Below are 21360 nucleotides of genomic sequence, written 5' to 3' on the forward strand. Positions count from 1 at the left end.
TTGAATATTAATCTGTAATGGTCAAGATTACTAAAACTAGTAATTTTTAGTCCTCCATTAAGGACATTCTTAAGTAAAACTTTTTTTTTCTGCAAGCATGTGGCCGCGAAGAATACAGTCATGATCAGTGCCATCTGGAGCAGTGCCTTGCCTAGTGCAAAGGCACCCACAGTTTGACCCATCAGGGCTTTGGCACCATCTGCGCAAATGTCAACACAGTGAAAAGGACTAGTACCTCTTAGGATTCTCAGACCACCTGAAGGGGTCTCGGGACCGCACCCCCCCCCAGTCTATATACATTTTGAGAATCACTGTTTTAGAAGAATGAAAATGACGGCCTTCATTCTTTAGCCTTTCAGAGATGAATCGAGGAAAAGAGGGTGAGCTGTGGGAAGAAACAAAGATGAATTGCTTACACATGTGCGATTAGGCTACCTTTCTGTCCAGCGTTGAAATTTGGGTACTGTGTTCCAGCCAGGCCTTGAGGCAGAGAAGTAGAAAATGTTCTGATGAGACCTGAGTGGGGAGCCAGCAACATAACTTTGATAGAAACGATAGGAAGGAGATATGTCCTAAAAGTTGTTAGTGGAGTTTGCATGAATGGACAACAGAGGAATATTATACAAGATGGAACTGACGCATTTACCCAGGGAACACAGAGCTCTCAATACACATAACATAAAATTTACCATTAGTGGCATTAAGTGTATTTACAGTGTTGTGCAACCATTACCACTTTCCGGTTGCAGCATTTCCATATCTCCGTGCTTTTTTACCCTGACTTTCAGCTAGTGTGTTTTTTCTTGCCTTTACGTATTTTCGGTGAAGACCTGCATCATTTGTAGGTTCAGTCATATCCCTGCTGCCGTTCTAGTGACTTTGGCCTCCTCTACCTTCTGCTCTTCTCCAACCCCTGCGTGTTGATCTTTTTTGGCCTGTAGGGCTAGTGAACATTGCTAAAGATCATTGAAACCGAACAGCAGAGTGTTACTGAATGGGATATGTGAAAGCCATATGTTACCTTGCCTTGGTTGGGCCTTTCTTCTGCTCAGCAGTCTGTTGTTTAACTCCTTTTGGATCATTCTTCCCTAGGGCTGGTATAAGCCATTTCTTCATTCTCTTTAAGTTTGTAATTCCATTCTTTTGTACTGAGAGCCGACGTTTCCTCTACTTCTGTGGGATCCTGGACAACCTGTGACAAGACCTCCCTTGGCTTTCCCCTTCACCTCCTATTGTTTTTCTCTGTGCTCCTGTTTCCTTCTCCTGAATCTAAACAGCTGGATGGCTCTTTATCTCATCTGCCTTTGTTTTGTCAGGCGCCTGTTTCATCAGCCTTCCCCCCGCCCTTGGATCTTTCCTGGTGTTCCGCTCTACCTGAAGGCACGTTTAAGCCTCCCCTAACATGAAGAACCTCCTCGTTAAAGAGTTAAGCTGCTGTCCTGTGCTCCCTCCCAGTACTGACAAACATCTTTAAAGACTTGTACTAATTTTCCCTCCTGACTCTCTACTCAGTTCTTCTTGCACCATGACTTTTACCGCCTACTCGTCACAGACAGACCCTCCAGAAGTCATCGGGCCTTGTGCCTCCCCACTCCCCCATACCAGCACTGCAGTTCTGACACTGATTATGGTCTTGGCCTTTTTTGTTTCTAAATTCTTGTCTTACTTTGGACACACTGCGCTTTCTCGGTCCTCTGACCTCCTTAATAGTTCCTTCCTTCTTCACTGCTTTCTAGCGTCCAGTTGTAGATATTCCCCTAAAGCTCTGTCTTGGGCTCTATTAAGGGAGATACCTTAAGATATATCAAATAATGAATAATTTCCTCTCTCCTTTTTAAAAATTAAATAGGATTAACAAGCAGTGATTCTTGTCTGTTGTCAAAACTTTTATACTAAGGCACAGACAGAAATTACACATATTACAATAAGAGAAAACATGCTTTTTATTAAATTCCAATGAGAAGTCTGTCTTTGACCAAGAATTTTGCTTGTTTTCTATTTATTTTTTCAAATAGAGAACAGTAAGGGAGTTGCCTCAGATGAGATAAGTGTGGTTGTGCCCTCAAAAGAAAATGAGTTATTAACGGCTGAATATCACCAAGAGTCAACCCTTTCTACTCCAGGAGAAGAGAGAAAAAGGATAAAGGACACATAATTTCTTAGAACCTGTCACCTGGTCATAGCTAAGAGTGTCTCTCCCCTTTTATCCAAGTGAGCTGCACCAACTAGGGACACAAGATTGCTTGGGCATTCAAAATACCGTCACCCTTGGCAGAGGGCTAGAAACTGTGTGCTGGTTTCTGTACATTGCTTAGCATGTACGTTGGAAAAGGGAGGGGGAGGACAGCAAAGGGCCCTTTGATTTGTCTCAGTGTCCTAACACTTCCAACCTCATTTTAAATCTTAAAGAGTCAAAGTACGGCTTGGTCCTGAGAAGGGGAATCATTGCTTTTTGGCATTCCCTAGGACAGTTCAGTGTTCCTCTGTCCTTACTCCCTGGGTGGGCTCATCACCTCTTCTATGTCAGCTGGCAGCCAGCTGCCATGTCCACAACCCCAGTCTGGCCTTCCCCTCCTAAACTTGTAACCCTCATCTAATGTGCCTTCTGGATATCTGAACGGGTGTCCTATTGGCACTGGACACCTAATACATCCAACACTGATTCTGTCCTCTTCCCCTGAAACCCCAAACCAGTTCCGTCTCCCGGCTTTCCAGGTGTAGTGCAGAGTGTCACCTGGACTGTGTGCTTATCTTGAACCTTGTGGCCCCAGCATCTGCTGCTATCATGGCCGGTGTATGGTTTATACCATTCCTTGCAGATGAGTAGCGAAAGGTACAGTCTCTGTGTAGCAGAATTATAAAAGGCATCTTCTTCTCTAGGTTAACCTTTGAGCTAAGGCTGAGGACTTGCTCAGCAGAGTGGTGGCTGGCCTCTAGCCATTCTCAACCCTCAATTAGGCCTATACGGGGCTCAAAGTCCATAACTGTACTCACCTGCCCCAACCAGCCTTGCCCTCTCCTCTGTGCTGGGCTCTACTGGCAGATTACTTTGTCCCAAGATCAGTCCTCATTTCCTTTCATTCTTGCAAAACAGAGCAAACAAACAAAACCTCCCACTGTAACCAGAAAAGTGCCTGAACGCCTGAACCTGTCACTAATGGTCATTCATATGATTTCTTCCTCTCTTGCCTTCCCTTTGTTCCTTGACATTCTGTTCTCCTTTACCACATCCTGCCTTTTATTATGTTTGTAAATGTATTTCCCTTTTGAGAGTATAAACTCCTTGAAGATAGACACATGTCTTAGCCCTTTTCACATTGTCTTTATGTAGTGCACTGCCTTGCGTGTACAGGTCTTCTGTGTTGAATAGCCAGCTTCCCTTCTTTCTAGTGTGAACTTTCTGGTGACAGGAGCTGCCCTCTGCTTGCCATCCGGCCTCGTCGGAATGCTGCAACTCGGAGTGCAGCTTGAGGAGGTTATTTGGACTCTCCAAGCCTCAGTTTCTTGCTGTTGTTGGGGTTAAGGATCTTACCTTTCTCAGCACGTGACTGATAATCAAATGGGTTAGTTGACATAAGAGGCCTGAGCAAGTAAGCTGCGCTCTAGTGAGATCTGCCGTGCTGATAATGGTGGTGACGCCATTGTCTAGGGTCCGGACACTGAAGCCATGTCAAAAGATGTACATTAGACCATAAGCAAGGCTGAGTGTGACTATCTAGACCTGGTTTGTTTTGTTTTAAGACTAAATCCGTGTTTTTCACTGTACACAACTACTCTTTGGCTTCACAAAATTGAATACATCCAGCCATGTCTTAAATGAAGTGAAACATTTCCCTGTATGAATTTAAATGCTAAGCTTACCTGTCTCCTGCTGGATTGTGTATGTTATAGCTGAAAAACCTTTATTCCCCTTTGCAGATATGGTGTTGGTCCTGCCACAATGGATGTGCCCTTTTGAAAATGTCAGCACTGCCCAAAGAACAGGATGATGGCCTTTTACAAATCCAAAAGAGCTTCTTGGATGGGTCAGTACTGTTCTACATTTTGTTACTGGCTAGTTCAGTTCTTGTTTTCCCAGAAGCAGGGAACAGCTTTTTTTTTTTAATTTTTTTTGAAGATTTTATTTATTTGAGGTAGAGCAAGAGAGAGAGTGAGCACAAGTGGGGGGAGTGGCAGGCAGAGAGAGAAGCAGGCTCCCCGTTGAGCAGGGAGCCCGATGCAGGGCTGGATCCCAGGACCCCAGGATCATGACCTGAGCCAAAGGCAGACGCTTAACCGACTGAGCCACCCAGGTGCCCTGGGAGCAGCTCTTAATAGTATGTTCACCCTGTTTACCTGCTGACAACTTAGTGCTCAGGAATACCACATAGAGTGATGGGTTTTTGTTTGTTTGTTTTTAAGATTTTATTTATTTGAGAGAGAGAGCAAGCACAAGTGGGAGAGGAGCAGAGAGAGAGGACAGACTCCCCGCTAAGCAGGGAGCCCAATGCAGGGCTTGATCCTGGAACTCTGGGATCATGACCTGCTCCGAAGGCAGACACCTAATGGGTTGAACCACCCAGGCGCCCCTAGAGTGATTGTTTTTAATCATTTTGAAAGGAGGGTCATGTGGCTGGTTTAAATGGTAGAGGACGCCCCTCTTGTGAGTTCGAGCCCCACACTGGGAGTAGAGATTACTGAAAAAAATAAACTTTAAAAAAGTTAACTTTGAAAGAGTCAGTATGACGTAATCATTAAAAATGTCAACCGCATTATATTTAGAGATGCATGCCAAAGTATTTAGGGGGAAGTGGCATGATGGCTATAGTGTTGACAGTGGTCAAATTCAGGTCATGGCCTATGTCACTGTCCTTTAATACACGTTTGAAATTTTTCAAAATGCAGAAAAAAACCCCAAGTGGATGAATTAAAAACAGAAAAGAAGACGACTTTGAGGTTACATTTCCTTGGGTTCAAATCATAGGTCTGTCAGTTTATAATCTTCATAATCTTGGGCTGGGAAGTGCTCTGCACGCTTCCATTTCCACCTCTGCCTACTGGGGACAGCAGTCCTGTGGTGGCTACTTTGTCGGTGGGGATACCTACACACACACAACTGGGCACATAGTAAGTGCTCAGGACAAATAAGTTATTTCTAATTCACATCTGCTCTTCTAATCTCACATTACTTTTTGATACCTAGAATTTACAAGACCGTCCACAGGCCACCCTATGAAATTGTTAAAACTGAAGACCTGTCAAGCAACTTCTTGTCGCTGCAGGACATCCAGACTGCATACTCTAAATTTAAACAGCTCTTTCTGATAGGTGAGAAGAATGCTGAGTAAAAACTTCACATGGATCAAGTGAAAGTTGGTGCCTTTTCCCTGGGCTTTGTTGGCACCTTTTCCCTGGGCTTTGTTGGCACCAGAGACTTGTGGCTATGAGGGTTGATGTCGTGGAGGGGAAGGGCAGGCTGGTGGCCAAGGGCCCATGGCATTGCCACGTCCACCCCCCATTTTTCTCCAGGCTTTTGCCCCACTGCCCCTTCTCGTGGCCATGAACACAGGCCCACCCCTCCTCTTCTCTCTGTCCTCAGCACCCCAGTTGCCCAGATGTGAACACTGGGACTTCTTCCTTTAAAAGTTGTGGGACTGTGCGATGCCAGTGTCACCAGTGTCACTGGCTTGCTCACAGTGATTTAGAAAATGAATGGTCTGTTTGTTTTTGTTGGTGGCTTATTGAATGGACCTCCCTGCCCCTGCCCCAAGAGGAAATATCTTTTCTTTTCTGATTAAGAAGAAATGGACAAAGTAGGAAATGAAATAGGCGCATTCCAGCCTCCCCCACTTCCCTACCCGGGCTGCCCACTATGAACAGTTTAGGACTTGAATCCAGTCTAACCAGTTCAGATATCTATTCTCCTCATTCTTCAGAGTTTGTATTACCATCTGAAATTGGTCACCCTTACATGTAATTTTTCCTAACTTGGACTTTTTAGCCAACTAATTTAGGATTCATTCATTCACCTGACGTTTGTGGAGTTTCCACTAAACGCACTGACTATGGAGGCATTTGAGATAAAGGTGAATATGACACCCAGGGACACAACAGTGTCCACCTCTAAGGAGAATACACTCTGTTGTGTATTATAAAATAGATTTATAAAAAGCAGGGACCTGGTGGAGAGTGATACACTGCACTAGTTTGTTGTTTTTCGTTTTTTGGTTTTTTTGCTGATCTTAAGTTTTGGGCACTAAGCACGTTCAGAGAAACTTCTCTAGTAACAAATGGTAGAAATGACCCCTGAAGTACAGTCTCCACTGCACTAGTTGTTGCAGGACTGTGATTCTGCACTTCCGTTCTCATCTTCCAGGACTTGCAGAGGTGTCTGCCTTGTCACTGATTTGAGTTTGCGACTTTGACATGTCTTAGATGTCCATGAAACGCAGGGCTCTCTGTATCAAGGTGGGTGGGGGATGGTGTAGGAGTGAGGAAGGAAAATATGTTCGTGTATTTAGGATTCCAACAGAAGCCAGGTCTCCCGCTTTGGGCTTCCTGGCATCAGGATGTATCCTGTTGCGTTTTCCACTACTAGGAACAGTATAGCCTGGGAGCGGACCATTCTGAGTAAAACATGTTACTCTTCTTGTTGAGTTAAAAGGTGGACTGTGACTTTTTATTCATACTGTGGGGCACTTTTTATTTGAGCAATAAAAATCTAAAAAATCCATTTTTGACTGCCACCCCCCTTCCAGGGGCTTATAGTTCAGACACCATTTCAGCTGAAGTCTGGAAATGTCCATTGCTTGAAAGTGGAGATCTGTGCTTGGAGTCTGTTTCAGGCCCAGGACTGACTCTCTGAACGGCACACTTGAGTAGCACAGATTTTTGGTGGCAGACGTGGAAGAGAACAGTGATCTGACTTCTTACTCTTTTTTCCTTTTTCAGATAATAGTACCGAATTTTGGGACACAGATATAAAATGGTTTTCTCTGTTGGAAAGCAGCAGCTGGCTTGACATTATCAGGTATTTCAAGCCATTCTTTTGCTCATGAATTTTATAGTTCTCTAATTCAAAGTAGTAAAGCAAATTGACAAATAATTTAACTGTTAACTGTTCTTGGATCACATGTTCTATTCAGGACTCAGCTGGATTTTACATGTTATGTATTCTGTGCACATTTGATCTGAATTTATAGACATGCTGCCTGCTCAGAAAGAGATCTCTGTCGGCTCTAGACTAAGCATTGAAAGGCTGCAGAAAAGGGGGCATGGCAACCCAAGATCCTAACTGAGGCAGCAGTGCCAGCCTCCGAGCAGGAACCCAGGTTGCGAAGGGGAGGGATACTGACTTTTTACTAAATACCTTTTTGAATTATGTGTCTCGTTTGTATATTCTCTATTTAAAAATGATTGCAGGGCACAATCCCAGGACCCTGGGATCATTACCTGAGCTAAAGGCAGATGCTTAACCGACTGAGCCACCCAGGTGCCCCCCTTTTTTTCATAACTTTATGGTTAATCTCAATTAGTAGTTTTGGGTTTGGGAATTAGGCTGAGAGCCCCAGAGACAGAATTATATTCCCTTCCCTACTTCATATTTTGAATAGCTCCTCTCAGTTGCCGTTAAGTAAAGGAGAGGGCAAAGGGAGGCACAGAACAGAAATGATCAGGGGTGTGAGAATAGCTCTGACCCTAGCAGTCTTTTGAGGAAAGAGAAGAATTCTTCCCTTGACCTGGCACAGCATCTCTCTCAGTTCTGCCAGTGAGGTTTGTGGAACAGAGCCTCAGCCCTCCGAACCCTTATTAACAAATACATTTTGAAGAGCCTGCCACATGTCCCATAATTTGAATGTATAATTGCAAACAGTGATAAATGTCATAGAGAAAAGAACCCTTCATTATGTGGGGTGGGCAGAGAACCAAATGAAGAGTCGGCCAGGAGAGGCGCCCCTGCAGGCAGGGAACAGCATTGTGAAGCCCCTAGTTATAAGTAGAGAACAGTCAAAGCTGTGAAAGGAATAGTGTATACAGAGACAAAAGGGATTTCTGGGCATATTGAATTTTGTCAGCCACACTGACGTGCCTGGCAAGTGACCTTGAATTAAATGATGTGGGCGTGCAGCACAGTTTCTGATGTGGACATTGGCGGCTCTTACTAGGACTCGGGCCAGACTCAGGCATGAGTTCTAAATATAAGAGTTTATAGTTTAAAAATCATCTAGGAATGTTTTAACATCAGTTTTGGGATTCCCTTCTGAAACTTTTCAGTTTCTAATTGGCAAATGAATGTCTTGCAGTACCTGAATAGTGTAAATGGTAATTTGCTTCTTTACTGGAGGATTTCAAGTGGAAAAACAAATGAGATCGTCTCCATTAGTTTTCAGTTTTCTGTCTCTAAACTTCTCGTTTTGATACCAACCTCAGGAACTAACGCCCCTTTTCTTATCTCTTTCCAATTTAGACGTTGCCTGAAAAAAGCAATAGAGATTACAGAGTGTCTAGAAGCACAGAACATGAACGTTCTTCTTTTAGGTAATATATTTAAAGCACAAAGAGTGGTTTTCATTTTCCTTCACTGGAGATTCAATTTCTGTATACACAACTTTATGGAATTGTCTTATAAAAGGAGTGAGCTAGTGTAGAAATCCTTCCCATTCTTTTCTACCCTGACCTTGGAGTCCTTTGCGTTTGAGGTCAGTGTTACAGTTTAAAAATAAATCCTTCATTTAGAACTTGGCAGACCTATTTGCAGCCCAAGAAGGAATTGTTTGGTATCTTCACCAAAGCTCACATTTCCAGTGCTTTGGATTTTGTTTTATATTAACTCCACTTGATTAAAGTTAAAACCTTTTGATAATTCCTTTTATATAAAGAAACGCATAGATGGTTTAATTGTTATTTTTATACCTTTGTGTTTGACAACCTTGTGCAGTTGCCATAGAAACTTTGTGGGTCATGATTTCCTTTTCCTCAGTGGGCTTAACTTGCTACACTTGCCAATAGGACATGAACATTTAGAATGTGTAAAAACAGGTGTAAACCGCTTTTTTTTTTTTTAAAGGTTGCTGAAATTGGTTAGATCTGAGTTAAAATATTATGTTTGCTGTTTAGAATATTTTAAACTTCTTATAGACCTGCACTTCCGATTCAGTAGATCATCTCACACTTTCATACCCTGAAGCTTTTACCATTGCTCTGATGCACTCTATGACTGCTGAAATTTAGCCTCTTTGGGCAGGCTGGAAAATGTGTCTGCCTGGGGCTTCTGTACCACTTGATACTGGCTCACTGACTTCAATTTGAATACATTTATTGAGCACCTACCATGTGCAGAGCTGTATACTTCTGCCTTCTAGAAGTTTACAGCCTAATGAGAGAGTTGATGTAAGCGTGTTATTGAAAAAGACATAAGACCAGTGGCAGAGGAGTGCTGAGTAACTGGTGCAAAGGAGGAGGGGGTAGATTGGGGTCTAAGAGGCGGAAGTACCCAGGGCCAGACAGACGGCACTAGTCAGAGTTGCATAAAATGAAATCTGGATCTTTGAGGTGTGAGAAGTCACTCACTCCCAGATGGACGACTGAGTTGTCTCATCTGAAATATCTTTTTCTAGCCCCTCTTCCTGTTACCCACACATGTACTATTAATATCCTTCAGATGCAAGAAGGAAGATTCCCTTAAAAATGAAACTTGTTTCCAAAACTGGTAGCACTCCGTAGACAAAACTGTTTCTTTGAAGTCCATGTGTTCCCGTAGTTGAGACTTGTCTCCTGGGAGAGAAACAGAAGCTCAAGCCTAAGCCTGGCCTGTAGTGCCTCATGGTTATAGGATCAGAATGAGAGTTTTCATGGTGGAAACACCTACCTACTTAGAATTCATTCTCAAGTTTCTCTCCCTGAGCCGCTCCTAGCACCATCATCCTCATGGGCATTTTTAAATAGCCTCTTGAGTTGCACTTCTTTGTGTAAAGGGGAAACCATGAGGATGTAGACCCTGACTTTTAGGATCTGAAAACTCTAAGGCAGATGTATGGATGGTCATGTGTGCTCTTATTTGCTGTGAGTCCTAAACAAGTGTGTGAACCGAATTTTTGTCGTACAGGTCTTGTACGGTGTGCTCCAAGGGTGGGCGCGTGGTAGTAGACTGAGGAGAGTTTCTCCTCCAGGCTAGACAGAGGGACGCAGGCACCTCCGTGCTCTCAGACAGAAACAGAAAGGGCTGTGGAGGTGGGAATAAGGGAGTCCAGAGATACCACACTTCCTCCAGAGCAGAGGGAGTGCAGGAAAGGAGCTCCGAGGTGAGTCTGAGAGGCAGCCAGGCCGGGGAACAGTGGGTCCAGTGAGGACTTTTGCTTTGACACAGCAGTTGGAAGAGGTTTGAAGTAGGTCTGTGAAGCCCAGCAGGCCGCCATCATGGGTATGGCTCTGCCCTCGTGTGGCACACCGGGATGCCCACGTGCTGACAGTGGACTTGGCATGCCGCGTTTCATTCATTCAGTAAGCACATCCATGCTTCGTGCTGGAGTAGGCTGGAACCTGTACGAAACTGACCAGAAGCAGCTTGTCTCTCAATCTGAAAACACTGCCCTGTTTCCCCATGGCCTTCTCCTTCAGGAAAGTAGGGCTTGACTGTCAGTTAGCAGGCGGACTTTGGTGTGGGGAATCCTGCCATAAACTGTGCAAGAGCAAGCACTCTGGGTGGCTTTGAATAACTTCACACTCTTCTGCCTCTTTGTACTGGTGCTGGGGCCCCTCTCAGAGGAGAACGCTTCCGACCTCTGCTGCCTCCTTTCCTCTCTGGTGCAAGTGATGATGGACCCCCACTGTAGAACCAGGGTTGGTTTCCAGAGCCTCGTCCAAAAGGAGTGGATCATGGGCGGGCACTGTTTCCTGGATCGCTGCAACCACCTCCGTCAGAGTGACAAAGAAGAGGTGAGTGTCCTCATAGATCTCTTATTTACTACCTGTCTTCAGGTGGAGGGCTACTGCTTACAAAGTGCGTGCTGATGGTCTTGTTTGGAAGGCTGTGTTCACTGCACCGTTTGATGACTCTGAATGCTTTAAACAGTATTGAAACCCTTCCCTGAGGAAAGGGATCTTAGTGTGTTCAGATCCTTCTCTGCTAAATTGTGTGCACCAAGAGTGGATATTTATTTCATGGTGGGAATAACATCGGTTTGTAAAACTTAAAAATTAATTCAGAGAGACTCCTACAGTTTCTGTTAACTTAGTCTTTGCAAAAAAAAAAAAAAATCCACTATACAAGTTTCTTACAGAAAATACATAACACATGAATCTTTTCAGAATAAAGCATGGGGTTATGTTAATGCCATCATCACCAGGACCTTATCGGCTGTGTATGTCGCTGCGAACACAACCTCTTCTGCTTCTGTCCACGTGAATTGCTCCACACCTCGACCCTGAGTTCAAGCGTCGGAGAGTTCGCTTTGTAGTTTAGTTAGCCCCCAAATTGTGGTGTGCTTGTCTCAGCTGCAGCTGTGCAGACTCCTTTGGCTGCATTATTAATGATTGTAGAAGGTAAAATGAAAACAGCTGAACTTTCTTTAATTAAGTCACCTGTAAAGTTCCTGTATTCTAGGAGCATGACTCATGGCTGTTCTTACTCCAGATAATAAATGTGTCTGTGGTGGGAAGTCTTGGTGTGTTCTTGGAAGACCCCAGCTTCTCAGCTAGGCCTTGAGGTTTTTTTCAGGCCTGGTCTCTGCTCATCTGTGTCCCATCAAGCTGAATGGAAATCACCATTTTCAGTCTTAGAATGGACTTTGCCTTTCTGAGGAACTTTGCAAGCTTAATGGGACTCAAATAAGATGATGGGCAGAGAGAGCTGACACTTTGTGGGGAAGACTATATTTTGGATATCTTGAGAAAGTTAGAACTGACAGGTACTGTGTGGGGAATAAGTCCAAGAGCAGATCCAGCCTGATCTTTCACCCAGCCTTTGGAGAAGTCACCCAAACTGAGTCCATCTTCCTGACTTTACAGTAAGGTTCAGATATTTTCCACTCTGTTTAAATGATACATTGAGCAGAAAATGAGGTGTGAAATAAAGTTGCTATATAGGGGTGCCTGGGTGGCTCAGTCAGTTAAGCATCTGTCTTCTGCTTGGGTTGTGATCCCAGGGGCCTGGGATTGAGCCTGCTTCTCCCTCTGTTTGCCGTTCTACCTGCTTGTGCTCTCTCTCTGTCAAATTAATAAATAAAATCTTTAAGAAAAAAATATAAAAATAAAGTTGCTGTATAGACATTTCTTAGCATCTCAACATGTTGGAGTTGTTGGTTTTTCTTTTTCTTCTAATATGTAACGACTTTTATTTCTTAAAATTTTTAAATTTATTTTTAAGTTTTTAAAATTATTTTTATTAAATATTTATTTATTTGAAGGGTGGGGGCAGAGGGAAAGGGGAGTGAGCGGCCCAAGCAGACTCCACACCAAGCAGGGAGCCCGACCTGGGGCTTGGTCCCACGACCCCGAGATCAGGTCATGAGCTGAAACTAAGAGTCAGTTGTATAACTAACTGTGCCACCCGGGTACCCGAGTTTCTTAAATTTTTAAAATTATATTTTTATACTTGAGTTTAGTTGAGACCATACTGGAGTTTTGGGGTTTTTTCTTTTTTTAAAGATTTTATTTATTTGACAGAGACAGCGAGAGAGGGAACACAAGCAAGGGGAGTGGGAGAGGAAGAAGCAGGCTTCCCGCTGAGCAGGGAGCCTGATGCGGGGCTCGATCCCAGGACCCTAGGATCATGACCTGAGCCGAAGGCAGATGCTTAACTACTGAGCCACCCAGGCGGCCCCCTCTCTTCTGAGCTACATGAAGTGTGGGCAGTCGTCATAAGGGAGAGGCTGTGATATGGCTTGTCTTCCCACCAGTCAGGGTCACTGGCCACTCAGAAGGATAAACATTTTGTGAATGACAAAGCTCCCTAGGAAAACTATCTCTGCCATTAAAGGGCTTGCTTCTGGGTAGCTAATAAAGGAGGCTCTCAGTTTAAAAAATCTGTACATTTGTGAAAAAAGCTTAGAAACTCACCTTTGCTGCTTCTGCCTTCTTTCCCGTCCTCTCTCCTGCACCGTCTTTGTGGGGAGTGGGAAAAGGAATATTGACAATTCAAAATATTTGAGTACAGTTTTTTGGCACTACAATCTACAAATGAGAAGAATGGAACTCTTTTCGGGGGAGATAACAGTTTCGCTTAACTGGGGTTCAAAGTGCTCCCTATCATCAGAATCAGGTGCAAATGCTCATCTGTCCGTGCTTGTTCGGTACTGAGATTTTAGAGATTTCATCTTTGAAATGTCTTTTACATAGATCAGTACTGCCGAGTACTGATACTAATCTACAGGCGTGCAACTTCAGTTGAGCATATGCATTGCTTGGAATGGGATGGCGTCTGCTGTTTGTTTCCCAGAGAGCGTAGTGCCCAGAAGTGGTTATTCCACAACTATTGAGACGGCCGCCCCTGAACTCGGGACAGCTGGCCTTGGGCTTCTAGTGCCTGCTCAGTAATACGTGTCTTGTTTTCACATAGGTTCCTGTGTTCCTGCTTTTCTTAGATTGTGTCTGGCAGCTGGCGCACCAGCATCCCCCAGCATTTGATTTCACGGAGACGTACCTGACTGTGTTGTCAGATAGTCTGTACATACCTATTTTTAGCACCTTCTTCTTCAATTCGCCTCATCAAAAAGATACTAACATGGTAAGAGTCCCTCTTAGGAACTTGTGCATTAAAGAAGCCCCAACTCACAAGTAGGTTGCAATAGTTTTGATGATAAAAATATTTGTGTAACACTATATACTGGGCCCTGTTTTGAGTGCTTTCTGGGGATTGATAATTCTCACAGCACCCTGTGGGATCTGCATTCTTGCCCTGAAGTGCTGAGGCACTGAGAGGATGAGTAACTGGCCCAATGCCACACAGTAAATGTTGGAGCTGGGAGAGCAAGTGCTGGAGCTGAGGAATTAAGCAAAAAAAACGTTGTTCTTTGTAAAGATGGTCAGCCTTCTCTTCCATTTACCTGATGCCTGGAGTTACTCTGAAGAAAATGGAGACGAGGCAGAGCAGAGAAGCTAGGCTTTTACTTTCCATCTTAAACTCCCTTTAGTCTCCCTTGAGGCCTCGCTCCTGTGAGTTTTACTTTCTAACCAGGCTAAATGCCTCTGGCCGGCTTTCTGCTGGCCTGCAGGTTTGCCTGAACTGACCCTTTGGGAGCGATTTTACCAAATTCCTTGGTGAAGTGGGGCACAGAACCTGGGCTTCCGGTCACACAGCCCCAGTTCCAGATCCCAGCCCCATCACTCACCAGCTTCAAGACCTCAGGCAGTTCACCTCAGTTTCATGAGCCTCAGTTTCCTCAAATATAAAATGTGAGCAATAGTGACTTCGCAAGGTTGTGGTGAAAGTGCCCATCAGCGGCTGGCACGTGGCCCACTGGAAAATAATGTGACCCTCTTCCCTCTCTCCCTTCCCACCCAAAGCCTTAGTGAACAACCACTGACAGCCGCAGCCTTTAAAAAACGAGGAACCCGTGAGTGTTCGGTCTCAGGGCAGGGCAGGAGCGCCCTTCCTGGTGCGTCTCTCAGCATTGTGTGCTTGCTCTCCTCAGCCCTGCTGGAAGCCGTCGTGACCTGTGCTTATTTTGGCAGGGTAGGGAAAGCCAGGATACACAAAGCAAACCTTTGAATCTGCTCACCGTGTGGGATTGGTCCGTACAGTTTGAACCCAAAGCCCAGATGTTGCTCAAAAACCCTCTTTATGTGGAAAAGCCAAAACTGGACAAAGGCCAGCGGAAAGGAACGCGTTTCAAAGTAAGATGACCACATGTCTTACCCCCTTCATCTGCCCAGAGATCCCTATGTTGCAAGGAGAAAAGTTACATATGGATTCTGTAAACAGTCTGCAGAGTCAAGGTTTGTGGCGGGCAAACTGTCAGGGCCCATGAGAATCATTTGCTTTCAGCACATCAGCCTTTGCCCTGATGAGACATGGCCATTTGCTGAATGTCCCTGTGGATGTTACTGCCAAGACAGTTGTGCTGCATGGGATCGTGTGTACCCCCTGCCTGAGTGTGGTTAGCAGCGTGAAAGGAGCATTGATTGTGGGTTTTGCTCTGTCTGTACTGGTTCGGGTCTTTAATGGCAAGACCTTCCTTCATGAGCTGTATCTACAGTTTGTCCTGTTCGGGGCTGCACAATCTCCAGTGCCGCTCCCCCCTGTACTGATGTAGCACAAAAGCAGCCGCAGATGGCACGTAAGCAGATGGGCATGGCTGTGTTCCAGTATTTACAAAAATAGGCCCTGGGCCTGATTGGGCCACGGGCTGTCCTTTGCTGACCCATGCTGTAAACCAAAAATGTCACATTATTGGGATATCCCTTCAGATATTTGTTACTGATTGTAAGTTATTAAAACCCCCAAGTTCCCTAGATGAGAAATGATTTCCATGCCATCTCCTAGCTCTGTCTCCTGGCCTGGAATTTCCCCCCACCAGACCCCACAAAAGGGAAAGCGGTGGTGGTGAATCCCAAGTCAGCATGTGTCTCTGCCTTCTCCACTGCCCTACTTCCGATCCTACCTGCTGTCCAGGGAGCCTGGCCTGTCCTGGTGTGGGAGGTGCTCCATTCTAAAGAGGCTTGGGGGCCAGGTGAGCCAAAGCCCGCATTGGCAGATGCCAGCTGCTGAACAACTTAGAACTGTTGCTTTACTCTTTCAAGGGTCCTCAGGGCCGGGGTGGATGTTTCCCCTCCCAGTTTAGTCTCTTTCCTGCCAGCTGGACCAGAACTGCCCTGAGCTCCAGAACAGCCTGTCCAGAGGTCAGTTTTTCCGCAGTGTGCTGTGCCCCCTGGTGGCTGCATGCACACTTCTCACCTGTTCACCATCTCAGAACCGCCCTGGGCCAGAGGGGCAAGGGACCTCGGAGACAGCTAGGCGAGGCCTAATCCCGTATTTTGCATGGGAGGAAACTGAGGCTCCCCCTTGCAAGACTGGATTTCATTTCTGTGCTCAGATCCAGTTTTTCTTAATGTCCCTTCTCCTTGTAATCAGGAGCAAATGGCCTAGGCTCCAAGAGCTGACTGGTGCGGGAAGTTTGAGCCAAAGAGCCGGAGAATTTCAGATTGTATCAGCTAAAGCGGAGTTGGGGCTGGGGCAGTTCTGAAGGAACTTTGAAGCCTTTGTGTTAGGACATCATGTGTTGGGCTTCAGGCCGGCCCCTTGCTGAGAGGGCACATGGCCTCGGGAAAGTTCTGTAGCAAGTGAAGAGGCTGTGGCTGACCAGCACGAAGCGCTTGTTTTGAATCACCATCCGAGGTGGCGGGCCCGCCTGCGGGCCCTGTTAACCTCAGCCTTGACCAGGCGTGCCGCTCCCACCCTGCCCTTCCTGAACCTGCTGTTCACTTAGGGCTTGAAAGTAGGGGCTTCCAGGACAAGTGGAGTTCTGTGAAGAACCCAGTCTCTGGAGCCAGACTGTATGTAAAACCGTGTTTAGCACTTTATAGCTGGGGTCTTTGTGTATTATTTAATCTCTGTGCCTTGGTTTCCTCATAAAACAAGGCAGGAACAGTGACTGGGAGAATTGGCCAGGTCGATGCACATAAAGCACTGAGCACAAAACCCGGCAGGCAGTAAATGCTCAGTGGCTGTTTGCTTCCACCTGTGTACCGCGGTTCCCCACCCCGGACTGAGTCCCCCTGACCCCTGGGGAGGAGAGAGGCCGGGTGCTGACTCCTGGCCTTCGGCGCTCCTACCCCAGCTGGGAAGTCAGAAATCCTGGTCAGCTCTGAGTTGTGGCATTGTGACTGGTTTGGCTTTTCTTCTTTATATATATATATATATATATATATTAAAGATTTTATTTATTTATTTAACAGAGAGCACACGTGCATACACACAAGCAGGGGGAGTTGGTCAGGCAGAGGGAAAAGAAGAAGCAGGCTCCCCAAAGAGCAAGGAGCCGACGTGGAACTTGCTCCCAGGACCCTGGGATCATGACCTAAGCTAAAGGCAGACACTTAACTGACTGAGCCACTCAGGCGTCCCTCTTCTTTATATTTTTATTGTTATTCTGTGTTCCATAATAAAGAACACGTTTTTTCCCATAAGGAAGAACCACTGGCAGGAATATATTAGAGAGCTATAGGGCTAGCCTGCCCATAAAACTGTTGACTTCTTATTTCAATCGGACACCTCAGGAGCAAAAGAGCTGGGGAGAAACCGTGTCTCCCGACATTGCTGATCTCTCCATTGGGCCTGGGGGTCCTTGTAACCTTTTACCTCTTTACCCATCTTCACAGCCCCGTCCTGGTGCTTCTCAGTTTAGAACACCTTGCTTTGGCTGCAGGTAGAATTACTGGGGAGGAAAATAATGTAAATGCTCTTACGTTTTCTACTCGGCGCAGCTTGTCAGGCAAGAACATCTGGCCAATTTAGCCAGTTCCTCAGATTCCTTCTGCTCCCACTTGTCTCTTTGTCCAAAAGAATCTTTATGACATAGGCTTGAACTCCCACTGGCTGCCTGATAACCTGCAAATGTAGTTCATTAAGCGATAGGATCTTGAGGAAGTCAGCACTGCATCCTCACAGGTGTTCAGAACATTCTCAAAGAAGAAACATTTTGCTCTCATCAAAAAATGAATAGACCTCATACCCAGACGTCCCTAAATTGGCAGCCTATCTTGAGTTAAACTTGCTCTTCAAAATTACTTACTGTATCTGGGCCAGGAGAGGAGGGAATAGAAAGCTTCTCTTTCTGTCATAACCCACCTTTCTGCACAGTTCCATACGTGCCTGGTTTCACCCATTTGTTTATAAAAGCGATGTGCATCTAACATTTGTATCATGGAATAAACAAGAATCCCCCCCCCACCATGTTACTGCTTTTTAATGATTTTTCATTCATATAGCAGTTCTGTTTTCTCATGACTCTTGTTAAAGCAGGATTATGGCCCCCCACCCCTCCTTTTTTGTTTGTTTTTTTTGAGAGGAGTGATTGTAACTGCTCTCAGGCTAACCAGAGATTTTTATTTGTGTTTTCTTTCAAAGCATCAACGACAACTTTCTTTACCACTCACCCAATCTAAATCATCTCCCAAAAGAGGATTTTTCAGGGAAGAAACAGATCATTTAATTAAAAACCTTCTGGGCAAGAGAATTAGCAAATTAATTAATTCTTCTGATGAGCTGCAAGACAACTTTCGAGAGTTCTATGAAAGCTGGCACAGCAAGCCCACGGACTACCACGGTCTGTTGCTGCCTCACATCGAGGGGCCAGAGATCAAAGTCTGGGCCCAGCGCTACTTGCGCTGGATTCCAGAAGCCCAAATCCTGGGTGGTGGCAGAGTGGCCACCATGAGCAAACTCTTGGAAATGATGGAGGAAGTCGAGCACTTACAAGAGAAAATTGACGAGAGACACCACAGCCAGGGGGCCCTTCCGGCAGAGGCCCCCTCGTTGCTGAGGAGCTCTGCCCGCTTGTCCTCTTTGTTTCCATTTGCTCTGCTGCAGCGACACTCCTCGAAGCCAGTCTTGCCCACCAGTGGCTGGAAAGCTTTGGGCGATGAAGAAGATCTGGCCAAACGAGAAGATGAGTTTGTGGATCTGGGGGATGTGTGAGTGTGCTCAGTGATTGTGAAGGGGGAAAGTGGAGGGCTGGGACAGGAGTTGAACACGTGTGATCTCCGGCTTAGTGGAGAAGCTTACTGAAGCTTCCTGCTGCAGGGGGTGGCGAGGCATTAGTCCAGGGCTCTGTAGCAGGAATCCTGGGGCTTCAGGAAAAGAGCTGGTTCTTGTGTTTTTTTCATGCTCCTGAAAGACTATGCAATTAAACCCATATCGCTAGTATTATTAATTGAAAGGAATTACTACTTGACCCATAATAGAACTGTGGCCATTGTCTGATGCGTAAGTATTATACAGAACCTGCTGTGGTGGGTTTACTACTAGAAAGGGCTTTGGTCAGACATTCTTGGACTTGATACTTACTTCAGATCTTTTCTGTGCCAAGATAATTTATCTGGTCGTTGGGAACAGTGTGTGTCTCTCTACCCATCTTAGTTTGGAGCAAGTTCAGCTTTATTCAATGTGTGTATGGCAAATTGAAAGACTCACATAGAGGTATTAAGATGTGTGGCATTCATGTAAACCATAGCATTTTTCCTTTCTACATCCTCTTGCCTGAGAAAAGCTGGGGAAATTCCACCCTTGTCACCCATCCTGACATTTCCAGCCATCCCCCCTCCTGCATAGACTTTGTCACTTTGTGTGGGGCTGGTGGGCTAGTCGACCAGCCACACTGCCCTTTCTGTGTGCTGACAGCTCCAGGTCTCTCTGCCCACTCTGTTCCCCTCGCTGCCGTCCCCCCGCGCTCCCTGCTGTGGTGCACGGAGTCCCAGGATCTTGCTGCTGAATCTGTTGGTTAAACTGGGGGAATCTCTTTGGTTTGCCCAAAGGAGCTCCCATTCTTCTGGAACCTCTTCAGTGTTAGAAAGTGCTTTGCCTTTTTCTAACAGTGTGCCGAGGCTTGGGACCATTTGTGACCACAGTCCGCCGCCACAGCCCTCACACAGTCTCCCCGAAGTCTCTGTAACTGCGCAGACACGAGCAGGGTCACTTCTGAACGTGGCTTTCATAGGGAAGCCACAAAGCAGGAATATCAGAGATGATGGTTCTTCCACAGTACCTCAACGATTTAAAAGCCATAGAAGAAACTTGATTATGCCTGGTCACCTTGGATCTGCTGTCTAATGGTATACATATTTTTAAATGCAGGAAAGTACACTTTTAAGGACAATTTTTTTCTTTCTCAGTGGAACCCTGTTAAATCCCACAAAAGGAAGGGGGAAAACTAATGTTAGAATGTTTCAAATTGAATGTTTGCCTTTTATATACATTTGCTCTCCAGTATAGATCCCGATTTGAATGTTACATGTTTAGAAAAAGTTCAGTTGCTTGAGGGCAATAAGAAATTTTGAAACTGTCGACAAAGAAGTTTCTCAGTTTGCACTGAATTGTCTTTTTGTATGTACAAGAAATTGCTTTGCTGTTCTCCCCATTCCATGTTGACACATGAGCCAGGTTGGTCTGTTAAAATGACAGAGGTTGAGGAGAGGGCAGGATTCATGTATTGGGGGCCAAATGCATGTCTGGTCTTGGTTGCCTTAAGAGTCTCACTAGTGAGTTCAGTGTTAGGCTTGCAGTAGGGATTTTAAATATACACTAGTTCATTAGCTACCTTAACATACGTTCTGTGGGCCTTCTTAAACTAGCACTAACCTCCACTTCTCTGCCCCACTGCCTCCCGAATACACTATGGAACTATTTTTGTTACCATATTATAACGTGAGTATTTATGCAGTAGCCTCTTTGATCTTAGAGTCTTAGTAATTTTCATTCCAAAAATGCCCGGTGTGATGCTTTACACTCCACAAAGTATGGTTTAAAGGCACAAGGTCATGGCCCTTGTCATAGCAGTTGAATGTGCATTGAAATATTTTTCTATGATTTTTTTTAAAAAAAATTACAATAGAAAAATAAGCTGTTGTAACATGTAAGGTCATGACAATTTATGTATTTATATTTGAAATCAGATTTCTATAAACTTGTATTTGTGTACAGAATTCTCAGTGGGTTTATATATTGTGACATTTTTATTCAAGATTGAGATATGGATTATGCTTAACAGTAAAAGCTGAAATGAGACCATTTACTTTGTTTAAAATGCTGCACTGTGCAAGTTTGGAAATGTACATTAATTTACTGTATATAATATCTTGAGTTTGTTTATACCTCCAAGTTTTTACACTGAAGATAAATTAGCTTTAAAACATTCAAAACTTTTTTTTTAAAGGGAATAAGCTGTTAGGCTATTATCTGTATAAATGTGCTTTCTATTTTCCCAATGTACATGAAAGTTTATACTTGTATCTCACTGCATCATATCTGATTGCAGAAATTAAAGCACAATTTACAAGCAATACTGTGTTCGGTGTGGTTGATACGTGTGAAACAATTTCGTTCAGTGTGTGTGTGTGTGTGTGTGTGTGTTGGGTTGAGTTCGTTGGTTAGTTGGTTGGTTGGTAGCGGTGGGAAACCAACGACCAAATAAATATTTTAAATTTTAGGGGCATCTCGCTGGCTCAGTCAGTAGAGTATGCGACTCGATCTTGGGGTCATGAGTCTGAGCTCCACATTTGGTGTAGAGTTTACTATAAAAAAAAAAATAACATCGGAATCTGGGGATGTACTGTATGGTGATTAACACAATATAATAAAATAAAATTAAAAAAAATAATAAAATAAAATTTCATGTGGGGATGAAATACCATGAAGAACAATAAAATAGGGCAAATAAAGGAAAAGGG

General features: G+C 44.8%; 1 protein-coding gene across 2 annotated transcripts in view; it reads left to right on the forward strand.

The window, feature by feature from the left end:
• Positions 1–20971, forward strand: part of MTMR12 (myotubularin related protein 12) — a 66427-nt gene extending 45456 nt beyond the window's left edge. Inside the window, exons 9-16 of one of the 2 annotated variants that reach the window (XM_019800375.2) lie at positions 3919–4025; positions 5183–5307; positions 6931–7009; positions 8447–8517; positions 10742–10914; positions 13535–13702; positions 14650–14811; positions 18044–20971. In XM_019800375.2, the coding sequence (XP_019655934.2) occupies positions 3919–4025; positions 5183–5307; positions 6931–7009; positions 8447–8517; positions 10742–10914; positions 13535–13702; positions 14650–14811; positions 18044–18613 (1455 nt within the window). In that variant the 3' untranslated portion in view covers positions 18614–20971. The remainder of the gene's footprint in view (positions 1–3918; positions 4026–5182; positions 5308–6930; positions 7010–8446; positions 8518–10741; positions 10915–13534; positions 13703–14649; positions 14812–18043) is intronic. The other variant, XM_034657048.1, reaches the window with a different exon arrangement.
• The last annotated feature ends 389 nt before the right edge of the window (positions 20972–21360 follow it).

This window comes from Ailuropoda melanoleuca, chromosome 3, assembly GCF_002007445.2.
Source record: "Ailuropoda melanoleuca isolate Jingjing chromosome 3, ASM200744v2, whole genome shotgun sequence".
NCBI classification, from domain to species: domain Eukaryota; kingdom Metazoa; phylum Chordata; class Mammalia; order Carnivora; family Ursidae; genus Ailuropoda; species Ailuropoda melanoleuca.